The sequence below is a fragment of the Gadus chalcogrammus genome, chromosome 7 (genome assembly GCF_026213295.1).
Source record: "Gadus chalcogrammus isolate NIFS_2021 chromosome 7, NIFS_Gcha_1.0, whole genome shotgun sequence".
Lineage (NCBI taxonomy): Eukaryota > Metazoa > Chordata > Actinopteri > Gadiformes > Gadidae > Gadus > Gadus chalcogrammus.
The window spans coordinates 31,379,301-31,403,462 of record NC_079418.1 but is presented as its reverse complement, the minus strand read 5'-3'; the positions used below and the strand labels follow the sequence as shown (position 1 = coordinate 31,403,462).

Sequence of the window (24,162 nt, the reverse complement as noted above, 5' to 3'; positions counted from 1 at the left end):
TGACCGTTAACATATCACACGGTGCATCGCACAGCGTCACAAAGTTACCTGGAATGAGACGATTTCTTTATATTTGCTAACAAGTCGAATACAAAAAAAATGAATAATAATAACGGGAGGCGACGAGACAGTTCAAAGAGCGGCTTGGGGACGTCGTCACGACGACAAGGCACGGCGGAAATCAAGGAAAAGCAAAAGGTCAGATCCTGTTTCCATGGTAACAGTCTGATTCGTCATCGTCGCCAGGCCAGATGCCGGAAGGAACGACACCAGCGTGCACGCACACACACACGCACACACACACACAAACACACACACACACATCGCAATCCCAGGGATTAAACACTGGCATCCTTAAGGTTCATGGAGTCAGGACATCTGTAGGCGTGGTAACCATGCAGGAGATGAGGACCAGCCGACGACTGTGGTACTTTAACCAGATACCACTTCAATCTTCACGTGCACGTCTCTAAACTACTGCGACAATCTTTTAGGATTTTTTATATTTTTTTGCCAAATCAAAATTTCAATATGAAATTTGAAAAAAATATTATTCAATATTTTTTGGGCCATATTGAAATTTCCTTTGGTACGAAAATAAGGACTGCGTTACGTCTGGTGGACATCTTTTAACTCCTCAGTCGGTGAGAGCAATACAATGTAAACAACCTTGCAGCTGGAAACACACACACACGATCACACAACAATACCAACGAACAGCGTTCTTACACGTCGACGAGGCTTCCCGTTAGGCGCCAACACAATTCCCTTCATTTCTGTTTCTTTCGCAAAGCAACGCGGTAGCGCAGGCCACCTCTTCCCGGATCGCCGTACGACTTAGTTCAGCACCCGGCCTCGTCCAGGGAACACGTGGGGGGTGGGGGTGGGGGGTGGGGGGTGGGGTGCTGTCCGCCACCCTGACATCATCCATATCCTTCCTGGTCGTGGGGGGCGCTCCGTCAAAGAGAGGGAGAGGGGGTGGGAGAGGGGGTGGTCACGGGGTCAGGGGTCACGGCCCGTCTACGCCCGCTTCATCCCGCGGCCCATCAAGCAGGCAAACACCGTCATCACCATCTTGGGCTTGACCTCCTTCAGGTCCTCAGGAAGGGCGTAGACCCGCGCGCCGATCTTCCTCGCCATGGAAACGGCGTATCTATGGAAGGTAGGAGACGTTGTTTACCCGTCAGCACTGTGGGCACCGATACAAGTGCAAATTCCATTCTATTTTCCTTTCTTAAAAAATGTACTCTGCTAACAAAGCAGGACAAAACAAGGGATTTGGTATTTTAAAAATGAGGAATTCTGTGCCAAGAACTTTGTGTGTGTGTGAGACCCAAGGTCAGGTGAAACCATCTGCACAGATTCCTCTTTAAAGACACGATGTGAACGTCTGAAAACTTTCTTGAACATTGGCTAGCCCTGTTATACAAGAAGCCTAAGGTATTGTTCATGTTCTTCGCCTCTGGACCTGAGGGAATCTGTCAACGGCTTGTTTGAATCTACCTCAGGCGTATCTGTTCAGCTCTTTGTATTCCTGCGGTCGTGCAGGAAGAGCATGTATGGATAAAGTTGTATCGAATGGTGTCCCGAGAGACTTACTTGGCGTTCTCCAGTTTATCCTCGTCCGATAGGTCGCTGGTCTTCACCAGGTCGTAGTTGATGCTGCCGGGCTGGATGGAGTCTATGAGGTCCACCACGGCCAGACTGCTGCTGATCTCCCGGTCCTGGAGGTACACGATTATCATAATGACTTATTATTACCTGATCCCAATCTAGCCAATATCACCCTCAGGACTGGACCTGCTGATCGGGCTTAAAACTATCCATTTGCTACGGCGCTTTTACATCAAAATATTAATAGCAAACCAAGTTCATAACAACAATAAAATGATCAGAGAAAACTGACCATTGAAAACTGAAACTTGAAAAGCGTAAGCTCCTTGTAAAACTTTCTATCCAATAAATTGATCAGCAAGCATCCAGACTTTAATATTGTATTACTGCAGTAGACCATGAAGTAAAGAGTATTACTGCAGTACTTTGTAGAACTGGACCCACCTTAAAGCTGTTGATCTTTGACGTCTTCCCAGCATCGGCCAGGGTGCTGTTCACCCATCTGACGATGATGTCATCGTTGGCCTTCTGCCCGTCTCCCAGGTCCTCCAGAACGTTCAAGGTGTACCTGGAGCGTGGAGGACAAGGCCTTCAGTCTGGGAAAACTGCAATTTTGGCAGTACTCTGCCCGTACTTCACTTTACAGTGAAGATACTGCAGCAGACTAGTTCTGTACTAGCATAGTGGTAGCACAGATATCATAGGGCTGCATTGTCAGGCGTACTCTGCCTTAATCAACGACATGACCAATCAATCAAGTACATTTAAAGAGAACTGCCTAAGTTCAGAAGAAAGAAAAAAGAAAGTTCTCTTTTCCTGGAATTTCTCTTTCCTGGAAGGGTTTTGGTTACAGCTTCAGATTTGATTAACGCAGAGGATCAAAGGAAAACTATTCCTGGTAGAGTCTAAGTGGTTTCTAAGTGTTTTACTGGATGACCCAGGAGGGGTTCTTCACCTCCTCATCAGCTGCCAGACCAACGCCAGCGTCAGGGTGGCGTTCCCATCGTTCAGGTCCTGACCTCCGATGCCCACGAGGGAGAACTTGGCAGACTTCCCCAGTTCCACCGCGTAGTTACAGTTCTCCAGCTACACAAAACAACACCATGGAGATTATAAAAAAAAAGAAAAAAAAAAAAGTACAAAACGTATATATGTGGATCTTAAAACGCACAAAACAACGAAATACGTGTATTTTGAAAGCATGAAATGCCACAACATACAAAACACGGCATTTCATAAACCTACAAAAAACACAGCATTTCGAAAAACGTAAAAAACAAAATCGGATATAGCCTACATAACAAAAAGTGTACACCTGACGTATACACTGACGTCAGGTCAGTGTATACGTCAGGTGTCAACAGATACAGCATGTCCCAAGAGATAGAGCAGGTATAAACAGGGTTGATTGACTGCGGTCTACCTTCTTCATGTTGGTCCCGATCTTGGGGTACGGGGGTCTGTTGACCTTGTTGCTCCAGTCCACAGGAACCTTGATCTTCTCATACAGCTGGAGGATGACCATCGCATCCTGAAGGTCCCTACAACACACACAAACACACACAACAACTTTAGACACAAACAACAACACAAAAAGGATCATGGGACGGCCGGTGTTTGGCCTCGACTTTCGGTGTGTTAAAGGGGAGGGACCCAAGTTGTACAATGGTATCCTTTATGTAAATGAGGGCGTTGTGTTACACACATATGGCCATGGGATCAGACAACCAATGGCAGAGCACCAACACATTTCATTTCCTGGTATAGAACTCTTCCACGGACAGCGCAGGCCTCCTGCCAGGTGAATCGTGGGTTGGAATGGCAGCAGGGTGAAGCTCTGGGTGAATCGTCTGGTACGTTTGGATGCTTGAACCAACTCGACAAGTTGATGGAACCGGAGAAGCTCGTTTTCTTACGTACCCGTAGAGATGATTGACGTGTGGGTTCACCCCCAGGGAATTCATCCAGTTCCGGAAGGTTCTCTCCTCTCGTGTCTCACCTGTAGAGCAGATGAACGATCAGACCGGGACTAAACCCTAAACCCCGTCCCCAGAGGGGTCCAGCCTCTTCCGGCCCAGGATCTGAAACTTATATATCGATCCTATATATCGGTACGATTAAACTTTTAGTCTACTGTAATATCAATAATGAAGGTATGAGCATAGCAACACAGTAGTTAGCTTTTGGCTATCAACCTTCAGGCAGTCTGCTCAAATCGGACAAGTAAGAGCGCTAAATATCCACATTTACATTTAGGGCATTCGTAATCGGCAGACGCCTTTATCCAAAGCGACCTACACGAAGTACATTTGTAAAAAGAAAGAAAAAATATATATCGCCTTCGCTACAGTAGGGATGTTCATAGAACCAAGTGCCAAGCAGCACTAACAATCACTAGGTTAACCCATTTCCTGTACACAACACAGGAAATGGGTTAATGGGTTGGGGGCACCACCCTAGTTGGGGGCACCACCCTAGCTAGGCGGACTCACCCTCCAGCAGTCCCCAGTCGATGTCCTCCCCCTCAGGCTTGGTGAGCGCCGGGTATTTGTTGAAGAGGTTGGCCACGAACGCCAGGTTGAGCTTGGGGTTGCCGCTGACGACGTCGGTGGGCGTGACAAACTGACGGCAGCCGAGCAGGTCGGCCTGCTGCAGCATGATCTCCGCCCGCTTCAGGTCGTCCTTCTCCTGTGGGGAGCGGCACTGCGTTAGCTACGGCTAGGCTAACATCACAATGTTAGCTAGAGCTAGGCTAACGACATGATGTTGGATAGAGCTGGGCTATTTACGCGATGTTAGCTATGGCTAGGCTAACAACACAGCGTTAGCTAGAGCTAGGCTAACAAAATGATGTTTGATAGAGCTAGGCTAACAACGGGACGTTAGCTAGAGCTAGGCTACCATCATGTTGTTGGATAGAGCTAGGCTAACAACATGATGTTAGCCTAGGCTCCACAGCATGATGTTAGATATAGCTAGGCTAACAACAAAGGTTGGATCCAGCTTCGGCTACGATACGATAAGCTAAACAAGACAAAGTTAGCTGAAACAACGCAAGGCTACCGTAGCTTCATCTACACGACTCTAAACAACACTAGTTCCACCAACATTAGCCCCCGCTTGGTCACGCTGCATTAGCTCCAGATATGCTACACTAATCCAAATGGCATTACATGCAGCCAAGCTACACTCGTCTACACGAAACCACACGACGCTTCCCCCAGCTACGCTAGGTTACGCCGAGCTATCTCGGTCTGGTGGAGGAACCTTACGCTGAAGCCGGCCATGCTGATGTCGATGCGCGGCTGGTCCTCCTCCGTGCCTTTAGGGGAGATCTGGTTCAGAAGGTGGAAGTACGCCCTGGAGTCCTGGAAGACGAGAGGTCAACATTACGCCCAAATTTAGTCAAAAGGTGTCTCGTGATATGTTAAGACCGTATGTTAAAGAGTGTATTCAGTGTAGGCTTTTAGTCTGTGTGCGTTCATGTGTGTATGTTTGTGCGTGGTATGCTTGTGTATTTTTCGCCGATAACCCTGTAAAGGAACCAATATTTTAGGAGTCAAGCACGGTAGAACGCTCCATGTCTACTGGATGCTAGTGTCATCGCTACTGGCTAACATCCTGATGATCACAACAATGCGTCTCCCTGCCTTGATGTCACCGCTGAAGTTGGAGATCTTCTGCCAGCCGGCGTTCTCCAGGTGGAAGTTAGCCCAGCGGAGGAGCAGCTCCTCTGGGGACAGCTTCATCAGGTCCTCCAGGGTCTCCCCGTCCCGGAGTAGAGCAGCGAGGGCTGGAGGGGGGGGGAGCAGGAGGAGGAGGTCAGTTATACCTTGATGGCTGAAAGCACCAAACCCACACACACACACACACAAACACAACGGCTGGCGTCGGAGTAGGCCTGTCACGCGTGTGCACGCACCTTCGTTCCGGCTGAGCTCGATGTCGGCGAACAGGCCGATCTTGATGATCTGCCAGAGCAGACCCAGAACCAGGTGGGGTTTGCCCTCCTTCAAGTCCAGAGCTCCGATGTTCACCACGTGACAACCGATGGCCGAGGCCGAGTTCAGAGCCAGGTTCAGGTTCTCCTACAAACCACAACAGAGGAGTCAGGAGGAGGTGATGGTCACTTAATGTACGCACTTATTGTACGTCCTGGCAATTTATGTATGCACTTATTGTACGTTGTACGTCCTGGCAATTTATGTACGCACTTATTGTATGTTGTACGTCCTTGCACTTAAAAATAGTACTTGGCATCGTCGGAATGTGTCAACCTCGCGATTGTAAGTGTTTGGCACTTGGTTCTTTGAACATCCTTACTGTACCGACAGAGCTATAGTGTTGTTTCTCTTTCTTCTGACAAATGTACTTATTGTAAGTCGGCCTGGATAAAAGCGTCCGCTAAACGCCCTCAATTTAAATGTAAATGTGTTCCTCAGAACCAGCAGACAGGGCAGGCTGGGGAGATGGTGGCGGGACCCACCTGCGTGGTGAACGGTGTCAGCTTCTTCTTGTTGATGGTCCTCTCATCGATGGTGTCTGGCACGGACAGGTTCACCATCTTACTGCGAGGGTAAGGGAGGGACTTTAGACTCGACACCTCATGTCCAGACCCAACAAAGACTTTTAGGAGAGGAGCTGCAGTAAAACAGTCATTACGTCCTCGGAAAACAGGTCATTAACACGCATCTATGCGTACGCTGATCCGGGGAGGCACATGACCATGCATTTATATTTAAAGGGCAATTCTGGTATTTTGAACATTGAGCCCCCTTTCTGGTATGTCTGGGATGAAAAAGATTGGTTAACACCGAAATTTTTAATATTGGTCCCGTCTCCAGTATTTGGCTAATTTCGAATCGCCCCTGCCTGCTTCACAATGGCTGGCTATGGGCATTCACAAACCTGTCCTTAAAACACCCCTCAACGTTCGTTTTCAGAAATGTGAAACTCAACGAGTGGTTAGTGGTGTTCGTTGATGTACCTCATGAAGTATCGTAGCGAAATACAGTTTCTGTCGCGTTTTAGTTGGCATTTTGTAAATCTGCATTTTGAAAATGAAACGGAAACCGGACCGGAAACAGAAAGAGGGGGGGGGGGGTTGTAGTCTTTTGACAACAGTAGGGCTAGAACCGAGCGAACGGCGACCGGTTTCATTTACAAAATGCACATAAGCATGCATTTATATTTTAAAAAGTTGATCACAAGTTAGTTGTAGCTACCCCACTTTCGGGTGGCGAGCCTCAGCCTGACCCCCACTAACAGACCCCGGCGGTGGCGTGGCGCGGGCGGGACTCACCAGAGCAGCACGCCATCCCCCATGGCCCCGAACAGGGCCTCCGTGGTGGGGTCCATGGGCAGCAGGTGCTGGCAGTCAGGGTCTTTCTCCAGGGCAGAGTTGATCCAGTTCACAAACGCAAAGCGTTCCTCCTCTGCACAACACATCACAGGGAGCAGGGAGATGTGTTTGACTGTTGTTGGAGACGTTAAAGGAGACATTATGCCACCAGGTGTGATTGTGATTCGCCTTACAAGCCGTTTCGAAAATCTGCCCTCACTAGTGGGGGTGTCCACCTAGATCTGTGCTGGATAGATGGATTTACTTCAGTCCACTGGGTAGGCTGGTAGACTGATCTATCCGGCACAGATCTAGGTGGACACGCCCACTAGTGATGTCATATGGGGCAGATTTTCGAAAAGGCTTGTAAGGCTGATCACACTCACACCTGGTGGTACAATAAGTCTCCTTTAAGCTTTAATCCAGAGCGATGTGCAGCATATCACAGATGTCTTTGAGGAGCACGTAGGTTTTTGTGGACCAGACCCTTTGGGCTGGGAGTCTACAACCTAACGACCCTCATCTCGAGACGCTGAGGAGAACGGCCCCAAGTCTACGCCCCTCCCCTGCTGTGGAGAAGGGGAAGGAGCATCACCCCAACAACTGCCATGTCTGTGAGAAACCAGACCAGGGCCTCTAGATCCTATTAGACCAGGGTCTCTAGATCCTATTAGACCAGGGTGTCTAGATCCTATTAGACCAGGGTCTCTAGATCCTATTAGACCAGGGTGTCTAGATCCTACTAGACCAGGGTCTCCAGATCCTATTAGACCAGGGTCTCTAGATCCTACTGGACCAGACTGTCTAGATCCTATTAGACCAGGGTCTCTAGTCTCTAGATCCAGCTCGAACAAGTCTCTGGTCTCTAGGTCCTGCTAGACGGAGTCTCAGAGAGGCTGGTCCTACCAGACCCAGGTCTCAGTCCTACCAGACCCAGGCCTCAGGTCTACCAGACCCAGGCCTCAGGTCTACCAGACCCAGGCCTCAGGTCTAGGTCCTACCAGAGAAGGAGTGCTGAGTTCCCTCGCTGGACTGTTCAGAGGTTCCCCCGATGGCCAGGATCCCCTCCTTCCTGTTAATGGCCTTCCTGAAGCTCTTGGCGATCTCTCCATTCTTCAGCTCCTGGAAGATCTGTTGGAGAGACGCGTCTTTTACATCGGGGTTGACTTTGAGCTCTGAGTAACTGTTCGTATTCACTGCAAATTAGGCCTATGACCTTGTTTAGGGAGAGAGACAGACAGGCACAGATAAAAGATGAACAGAGAGAGACAGACAAAAAGAGACAGAGACCGAAAGAAGTGAACAGAGAGAGAGACAGACAGACAGACAGACAGACAGACAAAGAGACCTATAGAGAGACTGACATAGATAGACAAACAAACAGAGACAGAAACAATGCCATCTTTGAGGTGTCTTTGTAAATACATTGACTTTCTGCCTCACTGTGTGTTTTATCGACGTTGTTCTAGGAGCAGCTCTGGCTAACGGTGTCCTCAGCTCTGACTCACAGCTCTGACCGCTGGACTGCAGGAGGCAACAGGAATGTCTGCTCGCCATGAGAGGACCGCAGGCACTGGTTGAGTTACTGCTGCTTTAACACACGACGACCCAAAACTAAAACACGGCCAAAAAGCTGAAAGCAGAGCCCTGTGTTCCAGCACTAATACTCGTGATACGACGAGGACGGACAAAGTCATGTTCCCCTAAAGTAAAGAAAGCAGTACACTTTACTTCCTTTTGAAAGCTATATTACTTATATTTACGGTGTACCAAACAGTATATCGAAGCTTTGCTTGTTCTCACTTCTCCATCTCTATGGATAAAAGCGTCTAAAGCTACATGTAAATGTGTGTTGAGAGGATACACAAGAGCCATTGTGTTTCGCTGTTTTATTCTCTTCCGCAGAATGAAAGAATAGAAATGGAAGAGGAAGAGGAAGAGGAGAGAGATGAGGTTAGCTAGGCGATGTGAACATTCCTGTTCTACGTGAAACACTCCAAACCACCGTGGAGACGCAAGGTTTCCTAGCCTCCATCGGACGATGCTGTTCAGAAATGGTTTACCCGCACACCACCACAAACACAAACCCTGCCTGAAATAGAGAGGCCACCAGGACAATCATGACCGAGCAGAAAGAAACCCTTTTTCCGCTCATTGTGCACAGTCATCTAAATGTACCCACGTTCAGACGATATTCATGTTCTTGGGGCGCCGCCTTTTCCGCCAACAAGTTAGCAGCTCTTTATCTTTTCATCAAGCCATGAAAAGTTAAGACATTCCTCCAAAGTAGCTCATAAGAATGCCATTATTTTTATCTATCTGGTTTTGTACCGCTAAACGATAACCGACATTGTTATGGAAGCGTCGTGCGATAAAATAGCAGAGTATCTGGAAAAAGCGCTCGTCTCATCTGAACACGCCATGAAAAGCACCTTAAATAGAAGCCGACAGCGGAGCTCGCCACTTCCTGTCCGCACACATTCAGGACTCCACATTCAAGAGCTAACCTCAACATATTTCAGGATGCCAGGCTGTGACTGTTGACTTTACCAAGAGGAACACTGTGTGTGCTGTTCACATTTCAACCTCCAACAAGTTCAATGTGTTCAATGTGGAGTTTAAAAAACAAGCGTACTACAGTCCTACCATTAAGGTACAGCAACATAGTACTGCAATACTACCAACAGTATAGTACAGTACTAAGATTAGACTGTACTGGAGTACAGTATCACAGGAATAGCGCTACGGTACAGAGGCTGTCCTGTCCCTCCCATCGTCTAGCAGGAAACCAGACACTGGAACACACACCACTTTGCTGGCCTCATTTCCTCCTTCCCAAACTTAAACTGTGTGTGTGTGTGTGACAGAGTGTGTGTGTGTGTGTCTGTGACTGTATGAGAGTGTGTGTGAGTGAGACTGTGTGTGTCTGACTGTGCATGTTAGGATGGTAGGGGAGTATGTTGTGTATGCGAGTCCGGTGTGTGTGGGCGAGTGGGAGTAAGCGTGTGTGTGGGAGGATTGTAGGGGAGTATGTTGTGAATCTATGCGACTCCGGTGTGTGGGTGTGTGTGTAGGAGTGTGTGTGTCCTTGAGGGTTGCAGGGGGTTACCCTGCACCCAGGGACTGCTCCCCTCCTAAGTCCCTCTCTAAGTGGTCCGGGCAGGCTCAGCGCCCCTCCTAGGAGAAGTAGGCTGAGTCACCCTCCTCACAACAGGGAAGCGCCATCAGCAAACCGGCCAGACCGGCTCCACCGGTCCGTCCTGGACCTGTTCCGAGCAGAGGGCCAGGTATACAGACGCCACCCGGGCTGCAGGCATACCGGCTGTAGACACGTTCACAAACACACGTGTGACGCGCTACCCAAGCCCATTCAAGATTTTTTTTTCTATCAATCAGAGAGGATTTCATGCATACACACACACACACCTAGGAGTGCCTACTTAATCACCCTTAGGTGTGCCAGAAATAACACGCATTTTACTCATTACTACTCGATGATTTCCTTACAACCTTCTAATACATCACATAACCTTGGTTTGCTCGTTTTGTGTGACCAGTATCTGTCGGCCCCCCATCGCCCTCCTATCGCCCTGGGGAGGAGGCCCGTCTCCTGGGTTCTCCTCCAGGTCTCCCCTCTGGTTTGGGAGGTTCTCCTCAAGCCTTTAGAGGGCTATGGGTTGGGGCGGTCGTATCATGAGGGCTGTGTAGCCCTTGGTGACCAGAACTAGGACTAAAGGGCAGATCTAGTTAAAAACACAACTGGACATACCGACACAAACTCGTCGAAGCTGATCAGGTTGTCGTTGTTGCGGTCCAGCCTCTGGATGATCTCCCGGACCCGGAACCCCGGCAGAGGCAGGTTGGCCTCCTTGAAGAGGTCGTGGAGCTCGAAGGCTGAGATGGAGCCGTTGCTGTCCAGGTCTGTAGGAGCAGGGACACGGTCAGGGGCAGACACACACGGGGTCATGGTCACACAGAGTCAAAAGGCAGGGCCACACAAGGTCAAGGTGACACAGGGTCAAGGTCAGGGTCATTCAGGGGCAGGGTCATGGTCAGGGTCACTCAGGGTCAGGAGGGTCAAGGTCAGTGTTAGGAGCAGGGTCACCCAGGGTCACGACACAGGAGCCATAGAACACGACTTTGGTCAGACGTAACTACTTATCCTACCCATGTAAATTATATTTTCTGTGCCTTTCTCTAGACCGCATTAGAAACAATACCGCGTGTGGAAGGGGCAGCTTCCACATGCAAGGTTACTTTGACATTCAATGAAATGACTACAAGTTTTAACTTGCATTAAATATGTTTTTAAAGTCTTGATTTGAGAGGTACACATATTTAGACTGGAGAAGTATGGACTCTTCAAACCTTTTCTGGGGATTTCATTATTAAGTGTGCCTTGTAGTCTTTGTTTGTGTTTGATGGACTATAGTATGTATTTTATCGACCGGAGAGGGAGTGAGTGAGTGAGTGAAGGGTAAGTGAGTGTGTGACTGGCATAGGACCATAGGGCCTATGCGGTCGCTACAAGGTGTATTTCCTACATGCTCAGTTTTCTTGCATGTTGAGCTACCAATTGAACTCTAATTAAGCCAATAATTAAATATCTAAACCATTGGAATACACATAAAGCATGTATGAAAAAAGCTGTGGGTCAAACTTACCAACTCTCGCAAAGGCTTCTCTCAGGTCCTCCAGCTCCTCTTTGGGTATTTTTCCTGCCATGTCCCCTGATTGGCTTAGCTGGGTGCGGCTTGTGATTGGCTTGGATGGGCCCTGTTGACACACAACATGAGAAACCCTGAATCAGGGCCTCGGTCTGCAGACGGCAGCAGGGAGATGGATTAGCTGATCCTCCTGCACCACTCCCTAAATAACCCAGACACCGTTATCGCTACTGATAGCTCCCAGCCCACCAGGTACTGCTGCTAGCCATCAGCCTAGTCAGTGCTTACATTAGCACAAACCCTAGCAGGCACTCCTGCTAGATACCACTCTAGTCTGGGCTAATGTTAGCATCCCCCCCTGTCAGGTACCGCTGCTAGCCATCAGCCCAGCCAGCAACAACGCTAGCCACCACCTAAGTTAGAGGCCGCTGTAAGTAGCAAGCAAGGCTTCTGTGTGTAGCCCAGCTAGCGAAGCTCCTGTGTTTAGCCCAGCTAGCGAAGCTCCTGTGTTTAGCCCAGCTGGTCAGCTGGTGATCTGACTCACCTCCTTGGCAGAAGACCTTATAATAACACAACAGGACAGACTCAGACTTACTGGACTCAGGTCCGCAGACCTGAAAACCCCCGGTCCAGTCACTCTGAAGTGAGTCATAACCGCTTGGCCTAAAACCAACAGCTTTGGAAAAAGAGCTGATGCATCAAATAACAGATTGCTCGTAAAAATACAAAACTCGCTTCAGGCTCTTGGACAGAACTGTTGAACTTTACAAGGCCGCTGTTTCACCCTCCTACTGGTAGAAGCTGACCTACCCATCGCAAATCTGGTTGGACACTCCCCCGTGTGATGTCACTAAGGGGTCAATGTTGATATGGCTAATCAACATCCCCCCTGTCGGGGGAAATAGGGACCCTACCAATAGTATTGTGTCCAGCAAGAAGGAATTACTACTAAATTATGTGACAAGGCATGCAGTCTACGATAGCAGCAGATAGCAGGACCAACCGTTATGCTAGCGATGCTCGCGGTTGAAACAATGAAACCATGGTTACAAGGACAGAGATCAGACAGACCATCTCGACGGATACGAAAGGTTGCCCCCCTTCCCCACTCAAAACAGGAACACCAAACAGGAACAAACCTCAACAGGTGCGAATGAAAACCAAAAGGGGAACAAACCGACACAGGTGTGAGCACCAAACAGGAACCAAAACATCTACCTGTAGGAACACCAAACAGGAACACGCATCGGTGCATGACCGCTAATCAGGAACCCACATCTACGAATCACAACATCCAATCAGGACGCCCGGGGCTGTATCAGAGGGAGTCGGCCGTGTTCCGGGTTTCAGAACCCATCTGCGATCCCGTTCAAAAACACAACATTCCTCCGGGAACTCCTCTGAATGGGCTGCGGGAGCAGGAATGCACCCTGGTTAAACGGGGTGACCACGCTCCAGTAGTCGAGGTGGAGGGAGCAGGGAACGCTCACTTCCTGCCCCCCCCGCCCCTCAGTCTCAACTCCCAGAACCCACTTCCCAGAAAACACAGCATTCCTCCTGGAGAACACAAAATGTCTTCAAACTCAACTGATCCGGGGGGCTTGGACAACCAGCAGTTCAGGCTAGGGCTGTGGCCCACTCTGGAGGCTTCCTCCCCTGGTTAACCTGATGAACCGCCGGCCTCGTCCACACTGTCTCAATTATAAATACCAGTCACTCACCACAAGTTACCAGAGGACAACATTTTGACTTTCTCTGACAAGAGGCCAAGAACAATGTTGCTGACATTGAACGGAAAACAGAATAGCATCCAAAGGGTTCTGTGACTTGATGCAGTGTGTGGACTTCTTCACCTGATGTACCACCAAGGAGATGAACCCATTAAACGTAATAACATCATGGTTTCTTTCATGGCCGTCAGAGGGTAAACAGAGAACATGAACGCAATAGCCCGTGGCAGAGGGCCCTTCAATGTTTACACTCAATACTTTCAGCGTCATTTACGTCACGCTGCCATTTTCGCCGCAACCATGTTGACTACAATATGAACGCCCGCCTTTACCGCTGCTGAAAATACAAGAATTGTTCAGAGGTCATAAATCAGCGTAAACACTGGACCGGGCCCATTGTGGGGCTGCCGAGCTATTCTACCCTCCTGGGTTCGGCCCGTGGTCCCCTGGTACCACAAGCACACATTCAGACACGCAGACAATGGACAACCGCTGGGGAGACCGCAAGCGCTTCCGTGAATGAAGCTATTGATGGTATTCAGGAAGGGTATGATTAGGGAGCGACCATCAGGAGCACGGGAGGTGACTCAGGTTTCAACTACAGGCCGTTGGGTTGCGTTTCTGATTGCTGCTGAAAACCCCCCCCCCCCCCCCCATGCCATCACGGGCTATCACGGGCCGCTGACGGATGAGATTCACTTTGAGTCCCTGTGAATACCAAATGACAGCTTCCACACGGCGCTCCCAATTCGGGGGCAATTACAAAAACCCTGACCAAGGCAGTAGGAAAATGACGAGGCGGACTTGTCTATATTTACCCTGCCCTCATAAGGCTGTGAAAAGGAGACTTCTGGCGTGTCTGGACCATGTAATAAAGAACTACAAACATTACCTCATCTGCCAGCCCTCGTCACTGCCAGGGCATGGGGGGGGGGTGAGATGGGGGGGGGGGTGAGACCAGCTCAGGCACAGCCGCACCCCGGGCCCAGATGGCGACTGACAACTGGGTAGGGGGGGTAGTATTGGTAGAAGTAGAAGAATGGAGGGCTTGTCAGCGCCGTCGTAAACCAGGGCGACAGATCTCGTGAGGAGCAGCAAGTGTGCCCCGGGCAGCCGGCTCTGGGACAACAGTTGTCCCGGCCGTTGGACAGCTGGAGGGAGGACGGACACACACACACACACACACACACACACACACACACACACACACACACACACACACACACACACACACACACACACACACACACACACACACACACACACACACACACACACACACACACACACACACACACACACACACACACCTCCTGGGCGTTGTACGGTTGTATGGTACAACGCACACGTCACTGTTGTTTAAATGTAAAGGGAGGTAGCTGATTTTCTGCATGCGAACGAACGAACAAAAGAACACAATATGATCCAATACCAAAACAAACCAGAACGACCAGAGCAAATCATGCATGCATGCATGAACAAAACCATTTCGGTTGAACTATTCCGCCGTCGACATGGAGGAAACTTAATGAGATCTACAGTATTATAGCCTGAATGTTTGAATATCTACACAGGAAGCATGGTCAATCGTTAAAACAACAAAACAACCCAAGTAGCAGGCGAGCAGTGAAAAAGTACAGGCCTCAAATGCCCCGCCCGAAAACGGTTCTCCGTGGCCTCTAATGGTGCTGCCGGTCAATTAAAAGTTTAGAGTGGTTCCCAGATGGCGGAGGAGAAGGGCGCGCTGACTCACTCCGCCCTCTCAGCCTTCCTTCCCCTCAGAAACATGGGACATGTGGGGCACACACACGCATACAAATAGACTGCGCGCCCCTCTCTAGCGTTCTGCGCTTGATGTGCACACGCCCGTCTGCAGGAACACAACACTCCTCCAGCGGCTGCGTCACAATCACATGCAGATGTGAGGCGAAACAGGCCCGCCGAGACTGATGATGGACGCAGCGTTTAGACGCCACAAAGCCCGCCCTGCCCCGCCCCGTCTGACGGGAAGTGATAAGCAGAACCGTGCTGACAGGTATGGAAGTGGTGGCAACGAGTAAACAAACTCAGTTTACACAAGTGAACACTGAGCGCATAGTCGCCACGGCACATTGTAAACCGGCTGATTCAAATGCAAAGGGACGCCTGTGGCCATAGCTAACCTTAACAAGGGTATCTTTTTCTTTATGAGTGCAGTAATGCAAAGTTAGCCGCTGGGGAAGGTGTCCCCTGGAATCTTTGAGATGCCACCCAGGAATGTAATTAGACTTGTTTCTGAGGCTGGGCGCCTGGCTGCCACTCCCACACTAACAGTTTACGAATGTAATGAACTAAACTATTCTTTGGCCTACTACAGGTATATCAGGTTATAGTTCTGCCTCCGAGGCAACTCACACTAATAGTTAGCAACTACATTCTTCTTCTCGAGAAAAGAATTCACCTAGCCTAGTCAGGTCAAGTCCATATCATACTTCTAGCAGCTAACTTACCAACGCAAAGCACTATGAACTGAACAATACTTCTAGAGGGCCAAGTATGAACCCAAGCCTTTGGGTCTTCTCCCAATCCAGTCTATGATATTTACCAACAAACTGTTCAGCCCATGCCAACAGCAGAGATGCAAATAGCCATACAAAATAGGCTTAGAGTGAAAAAAAGCGAAGGAAGGATGGCGACGGCAGACAAGACCGGAGTGTAAATAGCGTGCCGGCTAAGCCCCGAACAAAGCGCACCTGTGCAGGGAGCCTGTTGATGAAGATGATGATGACACGGACCTGGAGGATGGAGTGAAACGTAAGAAGCCTCCAATGTCTCTCTCAAAGGCCGCCTTTCACCATCCGCACTCAGGTTCATACCGCCGGGAGCATGGGGAGAATTAGTGACCCCCAACTTAGGACTAGAAGACCGCAAATACCGATCACCTTGAGGGGGAAGAGAGATCTGAGTCTATACCTACAGTGACGTCATGGGTCGGAACTTTTGGGACCTTTCGATGCGACATAACTTAATTACTTACAGTTATTGATAACTGTACATTGTCAATACGGGTCAATCAATATATATTCTTGTTCGACATGATGCAAACAACTACACCTAAAATGTGTCTCAGTCACGACAACAAACGATGGAACTTGTGCCCCATCTAAAAAAGGGGACACCACAATGTGTAGACCACGCCACTAGCGGTTGCCTCAACCCGCAGGTGAGGAGCGTTCACCTGTTTAAACAAAAAAGCCCTGGCCCCTGTTGTGATGAGCCGCTAAACCAGCCGTTCAGTCAACAGAAGAACCATGGCTGAGCGCCCACTACGTACACTGGGGAGGGGTAGGATTCAAAGCCGTTTAACCACCGTGTCGGCGATTATGGACGTTATTAAATTACTGATCTCAAGTAGGCCTACCAGGCTGCAGCCATTCAATAATGTCCATAATCACTGATATAATGTCCATAATCACTGAAGTACCATCCTGCAACCAACCCTGTTGCAGTACTTGAGATCAGTGATTCAATAACGTCCATAATCACTGATCTCAACTACCAGGCTGCAACTTGAGACCAATGATTTAATCAAGTCAATAATCACCGCAGACTCCCGGTTATCCTGTCCGGAAAAGGTTCACGCAGGATCACCGATGCTCTTTGAAAAAAACGTAAAATTACATTAAAGTGTGACTTGGTTACCTTTCAAATGGTTTAAATTAAGTTCACTAGTAAGAGCTGTTTAATGTCCTCCTAATGCGTGATATCGTCGCACCGTTTGCTTTGAGATAGTGATCACAGCACCAGTAGTAATTCAAATTGAGACACTTTGTTCACCCTAGAAACCAGTCGGACCATCTCACAGCAATTTTGCGGCGAGGAAGCCACCGAACAGGACATGCATGTTTTATACCACCACCCAAGCCCTGGTTTACATCCAGCAAACAACTAAAAAAGACAATTCTGCCAGAAATGTCGGAGTAATAGCAGAAAGCAGGCAAACCATATCATACCGTGCGTTACTGCGCAACTTCAAAAAGTATTCGATACTTTCGCAGCTTTTTATCCAGAAAGTGTTTCTTGCTTTTACTTGCGATGCGCTGTGAGTTTCCAGACAGCTTCCAGTGTGGAGCGGAGATCCGTCCTCCCGCGTCCACGTAGAGGCCTAGTAGAGCGGCTGGAATGTTCCCCCGCCCCGCCGCTCTGACGCGGGCCCCGTGGGTCCGGGCCAACCAAATAATTGATTAAGCATGTTGCTTCTGGTGTTTACATACAATATTCTAGACAGTCAGACAAAACATTGTATAAGACTTGAAACGTAACGGATTAATGCAATTTTATTATATGTATTTAGTTGAAAATCCTTTCTTTTGAGGGATATAGCCTACTTTGAAGTTTCAGTGGAGGAAAATGTACATCAGATGGGGAAATCGATATCTTTTCCGCCCTCTAGTGGTTTGATTCGGAGAAAAAGGATAATGTTCTCCAAATGACACTGGTTCTATCGATTCTTCTATTAATTCAATTATTTTGGCAAATTAAATATGTTGAATAGGGTATTAGATCTAAGCAGAAATGCATGTTTACATCCAAGTCAATGACAGAGTTTGAGACAAATTAAATAACCTTGGTGGATTTATTTCTTGGTTTGTGAGGTCCAAGTGTAAAGCTGCATCAAGAGATTTATGACCACTAGAGGGCAGCTATGGTGAGTTAAGCATCGTCAACCTTCTACCATGTTCTAATCAAATACATATAATAATAATCCCCCAAAAAATACATACTGCACTACGCTGTCCATATTAGGACCCTTTCATGGGTTTTCTGTTTGTATCCAAGCAACTTGTACCACATAATATTACAAGTTCTGTTGAGAGGCAGCTTCGGTTTTCTGAGGCGATAACGTCCTACTTTCCCGTCGCCCTTTGAACGCAGCATCACGTCTCCTTGGCGCCATGTTGGCTGAGGCTCTGGTGGTCCGCGGCGGATGAATGCAGCCCCTGATGAACCATTGTCACATTTTACCCCATAACACGGCTCAGAATCACCGCTCCGGATGACAACCCTGCGCGGCCACAACCACACTCGACATGTCTGCGGGGATTCCCGGGTAACTGCACGGGGTCGGGGTCTGCCTTTTGATCGGCGAGGTTAACGTGTAGCACTGCTATCACTGGAGCTATTAGGGCTAGGCTAGGTGATAGGTGGCCCGGGCTTAGGCAGATAGAAGGGGGATATGAAGGTGTAGCCCCCTGGTCGATCCACTGTTTCGATACATGACGGGTTGGGGTCCAGCCTGACTTAAAGCTGGCTGAGGACCCTTGGTTTCATGTCGGGGATTGGTTTTAAACAACATCACTCAGTCTAACTGGTACTGGGTACCAGTGCTCCCCAGACCGTGTGTGTTACACGTTACAAGGGAGTTCTAGTGTAATGTGAGCTGTCAGCTTCCTTCGTCCAATGAAGGGTATGACTATGTTGGATCACTTTGACATGGACTAGGTCTTGACTAATAAGAACACGTTAGTTAAAACGTTAAGTAATTGTGGAAACTGACGGCAAAGTATATTGTTATGCGGTGTTAATGCGACGTTCAGAACAACATGGGACATTACAACACATATGGTTTAGGGAAGAAGTGTATAGTTACAGCCCCAAAACATTGGTCAGAAAGTTAGCTCCTCAATATTCGAATAATACTTAAACCAACCCAACCATCATTACTCATTTGCCATTATGGTCAATTCTGCTTTTCCATGATTTATCATATTTACGATGCTCTGCGGATTAGATTTCAGGAAATTACATTTCCAGTGACGCCATGGATCTTCCACAAATATTTACCTTCAGATACTAGCGATGTTGATTAACTTCGAAATGAAATGCATCATAACGTATGGGAGGGTCCATCCAGATGTGTATGGAAACCTGATCGTTGATGCGTCATATATCTGGGAGGACACTCCCACTTGTGATGTCGCCAATGTACATTTTAAATGTTTGAAATTCAGCTGGACCAGACCACATTTTAGTTGTAAAAAAAATAAAAGAATGTAGCCCATTTATTAAACCGATAGATGGGCTTCGAAACAGAAATAAACTCCTGGAATTTTCCCAACGACTGTGTACTGGGCCATGAGTATTTTAATGATTATAAGATTTTATTTAAAGTTGTATTTTTCTTGATAACTGCCTCAAAGGAATACTCTCAAAATACGTTTATTTTTCACAGCATGCAATCTTTTCTCCATCAGCCCATGCTCTATTTGACTGAGTGGCACTTGAATGAGTACAGCATTCCAGATTCTCCAAAGTAAAGCTATTTTAGTGGTTTCATCAATCAGTAAACCGTGAATAAATAATAATAAAAAAAATAAAACTGCGATTTTGTAAGAGCTTCATTCAGACGTTTACTCAAGCGAAGCTTCGGTAACCTCTAGTGATGTCCCACAGTGATGAGTAGCACAGGGACTAAAGGTAAATGACTCCAAATGTAGCTCTAACATGTGGCTCTGTGCATCACCTTCTCTGTGTTGTTAGCCAACCTGCAAGCAAGCTCAATGTCCTGGTGAATAAGCTGCACGAGTTCCTCGCTCATCCTCCACTTGAAGAGGACATACCAGAAGGTACGCAACTCAAACAAGGTGGATTTACTCATACCAAACCAAACAGTTTTAATAATGAACGGAAATCAGTGAACTAGCTGATTTACTACTATCTTTTTAACTATTAACTTAAATCTCTTAACTCGTCATGTTTTCCACAGGACTTCAAAACGGGGGCCATGGTTTTCCAAATACAACAAGTCGGACTGCGGAGGTGATTTATACTACTTGTATTTTATTATTACTTTATTACATGCTTAACGTTCAGCTCCCTCGCATCAGGGCTAGCTCATGTTTGCCAATATTGTGATAAAGATAATGAACGTATTTATTTAGTTGAATTGATGGGCTTCTGTTTGGGGAATCTTTACAAAGATAAACTATAGTAAACATCATTAATAATCACAGATGGCAAATGATACTGGGAAGGAATACATAAAACATGTGCAACAAGAATATGCAACAGTTCAAATCCATATAAGATACATTGCCCGAATCCAAAGCAAGTAACCCAAGATCTGTGTAATTAGTATGATTATGATTATTATATTACTGTTATCCAATTATTCATCTTTTGTTACCGATCAATGTACTTCTATCTGCTGGAATATCCAGTCATAGTCATTAACATAATTGATATGGTGTTGAATCTCACCTAACAGGAATCAAGACCCAAAGAATCGGCCAGGTCTTCTGGATCAAAGAGGTGGGAGGGCTTTTGATTAGAAACCCGATTGAGATGCTAAAGTGGTTGAAAGGTGGTTCAAGTCTTTCCTCCCCCCCGTTACAGGAAAGCCTCTGTTGTGGTGAAGCACTCCGGACTGGACGAGTCTGGGGAGTCCACGGAGAGCGAGGAGGAAGGGGAACCTCTGTTGGTCGGTTCTAATGGACACCTGGACATCAGCAGACTTCCTAAAGGTGGGTGGTTCAGTGGTTCCTACACAGGTTGGAAGTCCTTTAATTGCGGTCTTCCTTGATATGCGAGTCCGACTTTTTGCCAAAGTCCAAATGTACCAGGAATTCTCCTTGAGGGTGTAGGTGTGGGCATTTATTCGGGGATCAAAAGGCAGTTCTAGAACACTAAATATATACTTTTAAATATGGTTTGTAGACTGGGAAGTTGTTTCGAGGGGATCCATAAGCCACGTCACTATCAGCTCAAAGCATATCTGCTGAATGTTCTCGTAGCAACTGTAGTTGGGACTACGGAGACATTTCAGGTTTCAAGATTCCTCCGTCTGTAATATCCCCCAATGAACGCCGTGATGATGATTATGACAGATATTTTATTCGTCCCCTTGGGGAAATTCAGGCATCCAGTAGCTCACAAAGTCAGTCAACAGACGGTACAAATTGATCATCAACAAAATGGACACCAGTAAAAGTCAATCAATCCTTACGTGTGCATTGGCAAGGAAAGGTGGGATTTGTCTTGTTAAGCGGCGCTGGTGTGTCTTCTCCCCACAGGGACCGTGCTTGTCCGGCCCGAGGCCGTGGGCGGCTCCAGGGACGACTTCAGGGGCCCCGAGTTCCGCAGGTCGGGCGTCTCCCGGAAGGAGTTCCCCAGGAGACGGGGAGGTCAGCTCACACTCCCAAACCCGAAATGTCCTTCCTTCCGTGTGTCAGTGGGCCAGAACCACACCGGCCGCGCCATCAGACAACGAAAAACCTCAGAGCGCCCCTGAATTGGTGAATTCAGGTGTTCTCAAGAGTTTTTCGAATTTACGCTTAATTCATCGGTTTGTGTTCCGCAGCGGTCGGGCATTACGAGATCGTGAGCTGCACGGCGTGCGGTCGGCAGGTGAACCACTTCCAGAGAGACTCCTTCTACCGCCACCCCATCCTCAGAGTGCTCATATGCAAGGTGAGTCTTCCATGGCTTCCTTCTACCCACCAGGGGCATAACTGTCGCCGCACGACGACCAGTGTTCCGATTGGTTTGAGTGACGACTGAAGGGGCGGTTCCGTTTTTAACTCGTGTGTTTTTTTTCGCTCCTCAAGTCTTGCTTCAAGTATTACTCGAGTGACGACATAAGCAAGGACGGAGATGGGATGGACGAGCAGTGCAGGTACGGTGCCCCGCACACGCCAAAAAGGGTTGGAGCCGACGTGGTCCAGAAGACCCGCCCACCCCCCTAACGTGTGTGTTTCCCGGTCCCGACGTGCAGGTGGTGCGCCGAGGGCGGGAACCTGATCTGCTGCGACTACTGCAGCAACGCCTTCTGCAAGAAGTGCATCCTGCGGAACCTGGGGCGCAAGGAGCTCTCGGGGATCGTGGAGTGCAAGTGGTACTGCTACGTGTGCAACCCCGAGCCCCTGCTGGACCTGGTGGTGGCCTGCGAGAGCGTCCTGGAGAACCTGGAGAACCTCAGCCGGCACCAGCAGCAGCACCAGCAGCGGAGGCACCGGGAGGAGCCCGAGAAGGAGGCCTTCGCCGCCCTGGCCCCGCGGCCCCAGATCATCTCCTTCGAGAAGTGGGACCACAGCGGCATGGACGGCAACGTGGTGTTCAACTACAACGCCCTGGAGGTCCCCAAGGGGCTGGTGAAGAACGCCAAGCAGCTGGTGGACTCCACCAACGCCCTGAACGCCACGTTTGTGGAGCTGGTCAAGAGCGTGAGGAGCGACAAGCGCACCCGCGGCGCGCGGCCGCTGTACCTCAAGGCCTTCCTGCTGGTGCTGAAGGGCCTCCGGCGGTCCCACGAGCTGCTGGAGGAGAGCCTGAAGGAGGTGTTCTGTGACGTGGACCTGGTGGACTGCTGCGAGGCCGCCCTCCGCCCTCCGCCGGACACGGGAGTGGAGCCGCCGCGGGGCGACGCCGGGTCGGCGACGGAGCTCGCCGACCGGAGTCGTTTGACCGACCTGCAGAACCTGGCGGCCGAGCATCTGGAGAAGGACGACCCTGAGGTCAAGGGGCTGATGGACGAGGTCCAGACCTTCTACGCTGAGAAGGCTGCCTCCGAGGACGCAGCTCAGCCGCCGCAAAGACCCGCGCTCTTGGCCCCGAAGGCAAACCTGAAGCATTCTCACGGTTTGCTCAAAAAACTAGTATTGAAACTCACACCTGTGCCTGTGGAACAACAACAACAACAACAACAACAACAGGAGCAGCAGCAGCCGGAAGCTCCCGGCGCCGTCGGCGAGGGTGTGCAGGTCTCCGACGAGGTCAAAGAGGCGTTGGGAGCGGAGGCGGAGCCTCAAGACACTGGCGTCTGTCTGATGAAGGACGCGGAGGAGAGGGCGGCGGAGGCCCCCGCCGAGTCGCCGCGGCCGGAGGAGGAGCAGCCAGACAACCGGCGGTGTCCCAGGGTGAAGACCACGCCCCTCCGGCGTCCCAGCGACGTCAAGGCCCAGCCCTCGATGTCCACCGTCGACAGCGGCAGCGACTCGGACGCCGAGGGCGCGGCGGTGGCGGCGGCGGCCGACCTGGCCTCGGACGCCTCGGCCCCGGGGAGGGACGACGGCTCGGAGGAGTCGGACGAGGTGCCCGCCGCCCTGCTGCAGCGCGCCGCCATGACGGCGCACAGCTCGGACGAGGACGCGGCGGCCGCCGCGGCGCGTCCCGCGCAGGTGAAGAAGAAGTGCCTGATCCCCATGTCCCGGGCCACGCCGCTGTCGCCCAACCGGGTCTACCGCAAGCGGAAGCTCTACTCGGAGGCCAGCGGGAGGCGGGCCAAAGCGCGGCGGGTGGGCTCGGGGTCCTCCTCCGACGACCCGAAGGAGGCTGAGGAGAACGCCGACGGTGGCGGCGGCGGCGGGGGGGGTCCCCCGAGCGCTGAGGTCATGGGGTCCCGCGTGGACCAGCGCGGGACCGCGCTCGAAGACCCGCCCGCCGCTAGCGCGCCCACGCCGTCCGGCAACAGAGCCAAGCTCCCGAGGAAGAGCCGGCGCCCCTCCTCCCCTTCCTCCTCCTCCTCCACCAGCGAAGGGGAAGAGGCGGGACCGGGCGCGGGCACCGGATCGGGGAGCGAGTCGGACGACCAGCGCATGAAGACCATCACGGAGAACGTGTCCTTGCTGGGAGCCTCGGGGTTCCAGCAGTCCTCCGGTAAGAGCCCTTCTACTGTTGCCATGGAGACCTGCTGTGTGTCTGAGAACGGTTAGCATGTAGGGTCTCTCGATTGGTTCGTCGTCGGAGGTCATGCATGAGAGCTTTGGTCACGTGTTGGGATCTCTGACATCAACTCAATTCTACCCGAGAGAACCCGTAAACAGTTGGACCCACT

At 49.8% G+C, this 24,162-nt stretch overlaps 2 protein-coding genes across 6 annotated transcripts in view; one reads left to right on the top strand and one right to left on the bottom strand.

Moving 5' to 3' along the window:
• Nucleotides 1-902: 902 nt before the first annotated feature.
• On the bottom strand, nt 903-17,523 carry LOC130385205 (plastin-3-like). 5 transcript variants are annotated; one of them, XM_056593589.1, is made up of 16 exons: nt 17,034-17,319; nt 11,620-11,731; nt 10,725-10,876; nt 7,957-8,086; nt 6,917-7,049; nt 6,101-6,182; nt 5,537-5,702; nt 5,265-5,407; nt 4,887-4,982; nt 4,107-4,302; nt 3,535-3,613; nt 3,038-3,155; nt 2,570-2,700; nt 2,059-2,182; nt 1,600-1,724; nt 903-1,153 (listed from the first exon to the last, which is right to left on the bottom strand). In XM_056593589.1, the coding sequence occupies exons 2-16, from the start codon at nt 11,678-11,680 to the stop codon at nt 1,021-1,023; spliced, it is 1,869 nt and encodes a 622-aa protein (XP_056449564.1). In that variant the 5' UTR covers nt 11,681-11,731; nt 17,034-17,319; the 3' UTR covers nt 903-1,020. The 5 variants fall into 5 exon arrangements, with proteins under 5 accessions (XP_056449564.1, XP_056449567.1, XP_056449566.1 ...); XM_056593592.1 differs by lacking the exon at nt 17,034-17,319 and adding an exon at nt 16,085-16,915; XM_056593591.1 differs by lacking the exon at nt 17,034-17,319 and adding an exon at nt 15,937-16,066.
• Nucleotides 17,524-18,234: 711 nt separating this feature from the next.
• LOC130385204 (transcriptional regulator ATRX-like) overlaps nt 18,235-24,162 on the top strand; it is a 35,200-nt gene continuing 29,272 nt past the window's right edge. Inside the window, exons 1-9 of the mRNA XM_056593586.1 lie at nt 18,235-18,441; nt 19,872-19,957; nt 20,098-20,150; nt 20,599-20,642; nt 20,727-20,854; nt 21,404-21,514; nt 21,691-21,800; nt 21,938-22,005; nt 22,105-23,984. Of these exons, the coding sequence (XP_056449561.1) occupies nt 18,422-18,441; nt 19,872-19,957; nt 20,098-20,150; nt 20,599-20,642; nt 20,727-20,854; nt 21,404-21,514; nt 21,691-21,800; nt 21,938-22,005; nt 22,105-23,984 (2,500 nt within the window). The 5' untranslated portion in view covers nt 18,235-18,421. The remainder of the gene's footprint in view (nt 18,442-19,871; nt 19,958-20,097; nt 20,151-20,598; nt 20,643-20,726; nt 20,855-21,403; nt 21,515-21,690; nt 21,801-21,937; nt 22,006-22,104; nt 23,985-24,162) is intronic.

Coding starts and splice junctions, on each gene's coding strand:
- LOC130385205 (XM_056593587.1), bottom strand. CDS start 12,274: ATGACTCACTTCAGAGTGACTGGACCGGGGGTTTTCAGGTCTGCGGAC. Junction 2,183..2,569: donor GTCTGGCAGCTGATGAGGAG/GTGAAGAACCCC, acceptor TCCACGCTCCAG/GTACACCTTGAACGTTCTGG. Junction 1,154..1,599: donor GATAAACTGGAGAACGCCAA/GTAAGTCTCTCG, acceptor TACCTTCCATAG/ATACGCCGTTTCCATGGCGA.